The 8,912-nt window shown below is 33.8% G+C and overlaps 1 protein-coding gene across 1 annotated transcript; it reads right to left on the reverse strand.

Annotated features, from left to right (window-relative positions):
* Positions 1-575: 575 nt before the first annotated feature.
* On the reverse strand, positions 576-3,563 carry LOC103956635 (patatin-like protein 3). The gene is given in 9 exon segments (XM_009368667.2): positions 576-782; positions 1,273-1,448; positions 1,562-1,867; positions 2,241-2,402; positions 2,537-2,566; positions 2,568-2,724; positions 2,978-3,036; positions 3,038-3,160; positions 3,285-3,563. Coding segments are annotated over 9 exon segments (1,194 nt in total). The 5' UTR covers positions 3,408-3,563; the 3' UTR covers positions 576-724.
* Positions 3,564-8,912: the final 5,349 nt, after the last annotated feature.

The raw sequence follows: 8,912 nt of genomic DNA on the forward strand, positions 1-8,912 counted from the left end.
AAGCAGCAAAAAAGTGATTGGTAAAAATAAAATATCCTATTTATTTTAAAAACAATAGCCTCCTACTTGTAAGTTGCGTTCAAAAGCTGTTTTAAGAAAAATAGGAGTTTGGTCTTTTAATGAATATTTTTAATTTTTATAATACGCTAATTAATTTTAACATATGACATTATTTATCATTTTAGACACATTTTATCCTTGGAGAACAAAGTGACCACCACTACTTACCCTAACCTCTTCCACTGCCATTGCCATTACCATCACCAGTGTTGCCGCCACCACAAATACGCCACCACCACGTTCCCCACGAGTGTACCCCCCCCCCCCCCAACACACACACACACACACAAATTGCACCACCACCACAACCATACCCAACCCACACCTCTTTTTACCGGAACCACCACCACCACCACCACCACCGTCACAAACACTGTCTTTGCCACTGTTGTTGCCGTCATCGCTCACACTTCCATGTCCATTTTATTCATTATATACAATTATAACACTTTTAGTTTAAAATTTACTAAATTCTTTTACACTGTTTTTCATACTTACATTAGTTTTAAAAATAATTATTAAATGCTAAACTGCTTTATTTTTCAATTAATTATTCTTAAAATACAACAAAAGTAATTTAAGAAAGAAAAAATTACAGCAATCCCAAATTGAACCTAAATTTGCAATTTATTTTTTTTAAATGATTCTATACAAAATATACAATTTACTGTGATGATTTTGACTCCCGAAGCTTCTTTTCATCCGACAGTAACTTTGCAAACCTACAAGCACGCAGACGATGATGACGAGTCCAAGACTAAAAAATTCAGTAAAATAGCAGACACCTAAAAGTGATTTTCTCTTTTTTTCTAGTTTCTCTGCACTTATCTTTACTTGTAGTTATCGAATTAAATAAATCAAACCGAATTAATGATTATGAATGTGTAAGAAAAAAATATGTGAAAATCACATCCTTCAATAAAATTAGTGAGAAACACTTTTAAGGATTAAACTATGAAAAAGACTCGTAGTGTAATTGATGATAGTACATTTCAAGGGATTCTCTTTACTTCAATGCTACAACTATTTTAGCCGTTAGATTTAATTTTTCACAAGTGTTAGCTCTTCTATTTTCAATCACAGTCACTCATTATACCACTCAGTACTACCGACCATTGAAGAAAAATAACAGTGATCAAATGTTTTCTATTGTAAAATAAAATTTTGAAAGGGGTTATTTGCTAACAATCCCAATGTTAAATTTGTGGTTACCTCTGAAGTGCTTCTTCATTTGTGCCCTCATCTTCAACTGGTTCGTAGAGACAAGTATCCAAATTCACGCGACAAACTGGTTTCTTGAGTAATTTGTTTCCCACTTCCACTAGATTTTCCAAGTTTTCCCGTGTAGCTTTATCAACTGAAGCTACATCTCCCTCTAGTGTGTCCTCCTAGTTTCCCAATATTCAACAACAAATTACACTGTAAATCATTTATATATATAATTATAGGCTCGTTTGATACCATTTTGTTTTTCGTTTTTAATCAGATATTTCAAACTTACGTCAATTCTGAGGTAGTTCTGTTCGGAACGGAGAGCTTGGAAAACCGCAGAGTTATGGTAATCAACCATATCGCAAGTTGCTTCATCAAAGCAATCCAACAAAGGAGTTGACCCATTAGTGTACAACCACCTTATAACATTCCATTTTGAAGCTTTCTTGGCATTGTATTTGAGTTCACTCCTGTCCGAACCCGTTCCCAGTGAAATCAGTAGGAAACGATCATACAAGTCCTTTGGCTCAATCTCCAAGTAATCTTGATTCTGGCTCGTAAGTTGTTTTATCACTTCACTAATGGCAATCAATGACTGCAATTATATGTAAAGGCAAGCAACACAAATAATTTTATCAACAATGCAACACTCGCCAAATCTGAATAACAACTTATCAAGCGTCAAAACATACATGACTATATATCTCTTTCTAGTTCGATAATATTCTCTTATCATATTTAAATTGCTAAAATAAAGTTTGTATTGTTAGATTGTGAATCTAACCTATATACAAACAAAATTAATTTGAAAAAGTGTCCATTCCATATGCTTAATATTGTTAGACAGCGTGACAACGGAACACCACTCTTACTTAAGTTGCATTGGTTATAATAGATGTAGATCAAATTAGGGTTTTTTCTTATCATGCAAACTTTACATTCTGCAAATTATTGTGCAAGAGCATCACCGGATTATTCGCGGCTATGCCACCATCGATGAGGTTGAACTCTTTGGATTCTCCTTGTTGATCCTTGTTCTCAAAATAGTATGCAGGAAGGTAAGTTGGTGCTGCTGAGGTACCAATGCAAATGTCTGAAAGTCTAGCATTCAGCACTGGACGACTTGACACCTTGATCATGAGAATAGCACTTAGCTTACTAGTGATTAGTTGGCTCATGAAATTGTTGAATTCTCATATAATTAGTTAATATATATATATATGTATGTATGTATGTATGTATGTATATTGAGTAAATTAACAACCTGATAAGACGAAAATATGACAGGCAGAAGTAGTCTTGATATCAAAAGTTGGGACAACCAGGTTCGTCAAGGTTTGGTCCAACCTTTTGTCTCCTATTATCTCTCTTACAAGCTTGTGCAAATACTTTCCATCATACTTTGGTCCTGTTAGAGCTTTCACTAGATCTTTAACTGTGGCACAAAGTCCACTAGTTCATGAGAAGCCAAGAGCAAAAAAAGAGCGTTAATTAATTAACTTTTGTTAGCATGAATACTATAACATGTGTCAAGCTAAAATTGTTCGTACGTAATAATGTTATTTTGCTCGATCTATGTTGTCAGCATGTCAAATATAATCAATTTGATCAACCGTTTAGACTGATAGTTTAGCAACATAAATATGTTTGTTGATAAACACGTACAATATACATTTTCCAGTGTTATTAATTTTAACGATATTACCTTGATTGTGGGAAAATTTTAGGGCAGTTGGAGTGGTAAAATGGGACAATGTCTTTTGCAGGCGAATAATGGTCTGTTGTTTTCGTTTGGAGCTACTAACATGGTCGCAATTAGACCGCCTGTACTTGTCCCAGAGATCACGTCAAAATAATCTGCAAGCCTTGCATCTTCACCATCTAGTTTCTAAGTAATAATAATTAATACCATTCCATTAGCAATGTAGTTATGTAAAAGTTTTTATATCTAAAATGAAAGTGCTACCGAACGAGCCTTTAGATTAGAGTGCGGAATATTCTTAATTTGTTACCTGAAGTTCAGATTCAAGGTAAGTGAGAAGAACACCAGGGATGATCCCTCTAATTCCTCCCCCGTCTATACTGAGAATCGTTACGAGGTTTCCATATCTTGGGGTTGAGCTTCTTTTCTCCATTTGTTGATGAAACAGAAAATATTTGGTAAGAGTTTTGTTGATGCTATAGAAGTAGAGACGATGGTTGGAGATAGATCAATATATATATCAAGATTTGCTTGCTTGTACTTGTTGCAAATTTAATTTAATTTAAATCAAATGACTAATTATGAAGAAAATTTTGATAGTTCAAATTCAAACGGAAATGATACAATCTTTGCCCAAGATATTAAATTGTCTTTTAATAAAAAGACAGATTTTCCAAATGGTCACTTCCACTTCTATGGATAGGCTCCTTTTTGTTGACCCAAGAGTCAAAATTTGTTTTCATATCTAATTACTTGACGAGGAAGAAAACTGAACAAATTCACCAAAACATAAAGTAAGCCATGTCATTTGTTTTCTTACTTTTGTTCTTAAGCCTAAAACCACATGGATTTCAATTAAACTGACAAATAATAAGTATTAAAAATTATTTCAGTTTTGGGAGAGTCCTCGAAACCTAAGCCATGTGGATTCAGAACCGGCAGTTGCACGGCAAATATTGCATATTAAGTTAGTAGAATCAATGTTCTAAAAATTTCCACTTAGGCGTTAGGTGACTAGTTATCGCTCTGATTAATCTCTAGGTGTTTGAAAATTATGAAATGACTCCTAAACCTGCTTAAGCACCCGCCTAGGCGGCCCGCTTAGCCCGCCAGACCAGTCTAGGCACCCGCTTAGGTCGCTTCACTTAAACAGAAAATAGATAACTTTCATTTTACCTTTTATCTTTTTTTCATAAATAGTAAGAGATTTGTTAAATACTTAGATGAACACACATTATATGCTTATTCTCCATGGTTTAATTATGTGCTAATACATTATAATCTATATGTCATTCTATTTTTTTAAATATAAACAAGCACTTATTTATGTGATATATAATAAATTTATTAAATCCGCCTGGTCCGCCTAGCCGTCTAAGCGCTAGGCCTCAGTCCGCCGTCTGACTAGTGCGCAACGTCTTTTAGAACCTTGAGTAGAACAATGAGTGTCTGAATTACCAAAAATTAAAATCACAAATCCAAGAGATTTTGACATATGATAAGTTGTCAAAGTAAGATTAACCAAGAAATTGGGACAACAGTGTCATGATTCATGAGTGATGAGTCGTGCTCATGCAAGATTATTTAACACATATTGTGTTAATAAGCATCCGGGTTTAATCTGATAGCGATTACCTATCAATAAAATGTAAACCCACACGAAATTAATATGAGGTAGGTAATGAGCTAATGCCGTAAGAAATCTTAGGGTTGATCTTGAGAGGTTGGGAAGTGTAAGATACAAAGTTTAAACACCAAATTGGGTGTATTATTTGGATCACATTGAACACTTGTATCTTTGTATCTTTGGACTCTGTAGTGTGGGAATTAACAAGTATTATCATAGGCAAAATCACTCAAATTTCCTACCCATATAATATCATATCCCATTTAACAAGTATTATCATAGGCAAAATAAGTCAAATTTCCTACCCATATAATATCCCATCCCATACTTATTTGGGACGGAATCAAGTGGCACTTGATGGATGCAGTTAGACACTAGATCTTCAAAAGAGGGAGAGATTTGAACGGAATCATCATCATTGTGACGTTTTAATTTAATAAAACAATATCATGTGTAAAATTCTTATAATATAATATTACATTATTAAATTAGAATGTCAAGTAGCGATAAACCTGTTTCATATAAGGTGATTTCTTTTAAATGATTATATGTCTAACCAATATGTAACTACTAGCACCAATAACCTCAACCAGACTCTCGGATCCATGGCTAGATTTCTTTCAAATGATTATATGTCTAACCAATTTGTAACTACTAGCACCAATAACCTCAACCAGACTCTCGGATCCATGGCTAACATATTATTAACAGGTACATGCAAAACTACGTGGAGATTCATTATTTAATAATTCTTCTTCGTAGTACACCTACTATAAACACATAGATGATGAAAAAAGTGAAAATTTTCAACGTCACATGAACTCTATATCCGTAATACTAGGATCCTCATGTAACTCACCATCCAGAAGCATATATAAAATATCAAATATTAGTTTCTCGATGAAAATTCTCTGGCTAAATAGGAAACAAAAAAAAAAAATATATATATATATATATATATTGTTTAATCTATAGTCCATTAATCACATATTCACTTTAAATCACCCAACCCCGCTATATGCAATGAGGTACCGTTTGGTATATGGGACAAGACAGAACAGAGTGGGATAAGGTGTTTCGTCTCACGTTTGGTGCGCCTAAAACGGGTGGAACGAGCTGTTCCACGGGACGAGTTTTGGGTGAATTTTCGTTCCACCTCACCCCCCCCTGGAACGACTCATTCCACATCCGTGGAACACAAAATTATAACCTCTCCGTCTCCTTCTTCTTCCTCCTTGTTTCCATCCGAAGGCATCTTTGCTCCCGCTCCGTTCCGTTCCGTCCTGTTCCGTCCCGTCCCATTCCGTTCCATCCCGTCCCGTCTGCATACCAAACAATACTTGAAGGTCCTTCAATTTTTATGATCAATATATTTGACCAAACTTTTACAGGCCGGTACTGATAATTTGTCGATATTTTTTTCTTTAATATTTTTGTGTTTTTCTACCATCGATATTTCCGATACAACCGATATTTAAGACATTGTTCATAATTTCATGTTCAACTCTACTTTTGATCGACTATTATAGTTTTTCTCAAATCGAGAAATGCTCCTCGAACTCAATCGTTTGAGGTTGCTAATTACATATCACTACCCTGGAAATGAAATAAATGGAAAGATTATGAGGTGCCACATTCAAGCGCCTCATGTAAGGGCTGAACTGTGTAGATTGTTAGGGTTTCGTTGTGCAGCTCAGGGTCAGAAACTCAGGGAGTGAGATTTTCTCTCTCATATTTTCCTCCTCTTTCCTCTTCTCCTCTCAGTTTTCATTTGTCTTTTTATAAAAAATTAATATAAGGATATTGAATAAGAAGAGTGATAAGAAGAGGAAAAAAGGAAAGAAAGAGAGACCCAGTATGTACATGTTTTGTCTGGAAGTAGCACAAACACGTGCCGTGCACCCATTACTACTACTACTGAGTTATCATGCGTGAATGCGCATCAGGATCCTCTCCTAATCTAAGGATGAGGATCCTCCTGATTAAGAAATGTGGACCGTTGGATGCAAATTAAACGGTTATAATTATTATAATTTTAAAAGATCTTCTTGTTTGTAACCGTTGAATTTTTATCAAACGATCCACAATTCTTGATCAGAAGGATCCTCATCCTTAGATCAGGAGAGGATCCTGATCCCGTGAATGCAATGCCAGGTTCATATATAATCCACTTGTATTACTATTATTTTAAGGTGGAGCTGGCTTCCACTTCCATTCCTTTGTCATCACAAGGATTTGCCACTCGCCCATTCACACGTCTTGGCAGGGTTTTAACTTTTTGTTTTTTCTGTTTTGGAGGACTTTAGATGTGGTCTTTATCTATCAATATTTTTTTATTAAAATTTTGTTGGTTTTTAATTTTTAATCTAAGTCACTGAAATTAATGTGATAATTTATTTCTATTTATGTTACTATATTTTTTAAATTAAAAATTGAAATTTATAGTTGTTTATGTTAATGAGATTTTAAATAAAAACCCATAATTTGTGGGATTAAAAATATTAAAATATAAATTATACTAGTGTGTGTGTGTGTAAACATGGGTACATTCATCAAAATTAACAAAAAAATTATTGTACCAAAATATGGGTACATTCTTCAAAACCACACACACACACAAAAAAAAAAAAAAAAAAAAAAAAAAGATATGAGGCTTAATAACATTAGTAAATTTCTTCGATAAAACTTGACATGAATATATTTTCAAAATCAAAGAAAAAGAATGTATTCATGTAAGTTTAAAAATGGATTAGAAAAAAATTGAATAGATTTTGTATAAAAAAAATTGCTAGCAAAAAATGATACATTTTACATATAACAAATTGGTATATTTTAGAATGGGTACATTTTAAGATTAAAAATTTGAAAAAAATTCATGAATGGGTACATATAAGATTAAAAATTGAAAACATTTTTTAAAAAGATTAATGGGTACAAACTTATTCTAATTTTTATTTATTTATTTTGGAAATGTTTTGGATTAAAAATTAGTTAGGAGTTTAATAAAGGTGTGAGTATTAAAATCCTAAATCAATTATTAATTTTTATTTTAAAAAAAGTATGTAACTGAAATGTAAATTCATTATTATATTAATGCTAAGGACTTGGATCAAAATCTAAAAACTAATAAGGTTTCAGTCAATGAACATCAGTAACTAGGGACCGGATACTTTTACCTTTTGTTTTTGGTAAACTGGAAATAGCATTCTAGGGTAAAGGCCAATAAAGTAAAATGAGCAAATATACACAAGAGGCTCAATTACATGATACTCACAAAGCAAAATATATGGACCTCAAAGCAAAACAAGAAAAGGCCCAAAACACACATTGAAGCCCAAAAAGAGAAACACTCCAAAACAGAAAACCCTATCCTCTTGCTATCGCCGATGCAGCCATAACAGTGCCTTCAAACCACCACTGCCTAGCATCCCCAACAGCTGCCAGATATCATGTTTTCAGAAGAGAAAAAAATGGAGTTTGCCACATCCCACAACGAACATCCTTCCGATCACATCCACAGAATGAAAGAAACTAATGGAAATACATAACCCGTTAGCGACAGACCCAATAAAGGCAAATAGAGTGAAGGTGGTGGTGTAAACACCCAAGTCGAAGCTCTACACACCTTCCGAAAGCATCGCAAGACGTGGTTAAGAAAAGTGTATGCAGATCGGAGTTGGGGTAGAAGTGTTGAAGGACGGAGTAAAAGAGAAGGGTTGATGAAAGACATAGAAATGGATGGATGGAAAAGGATGGAGTTAAAAGGGGATTTGATGTGGGGTATAGAGAGATGAAATCGGCAGCAATTGAGATGGAAAGGCAGTGACAATCGAGATGGCAAACAGATGGAAAATGAAGTAGAAGCAAATAGAAAGAAAAAAGAGAGAAGGCAACGGTGGATAGCCACCGACCCCAGTTGCAGCTAGGATTGACGGTAACAACAGAGTTTGACAAGAAAGAAAAACACTTACATCGAAAGAGAAGAACTCTCACAAAGGAAAGAGATTACAAACATTTAGCTTTTAGTTTTTGTCTGCACACAAATGTCCTGGTGAAAAATGAGGGAGGTCATGAAAAAATTAGGATTGTGTTAATTTGTACACGTGTTATATGTGTCATGTAACTTAACAATCAATTTATTTTTAATGACTATAGTATAGGGTTTTTTTTTTTTTTTTGTTACAAATGATAGGATAAATATATGTTGGTTTTTTTACCTTAATAAAAATAAAGATTCAAAACTTATTTATTATCATTTTAAATAATAAATATGAAAAATGTAAAATGGGGTAAGTCATGTCTTTTATCAAA

The sequence above is a fragment of a genome, unplaced genomic scaffold (assembly GCF_019419815.1).
Source record: "Pyrus x bretschneideri cultivar Hongxiangsu unplaced genomic scaffold, Pyrus_bretschneideri_v1 Contig8, whole genome shotgun sequence".
Lineage (NCBI taxonomy): Eukaryota > Viridiplantae > Streptophyta > Magnoliopsida > Rosales > Rosaceae > Pyrus > Pyrus x bretschneideri.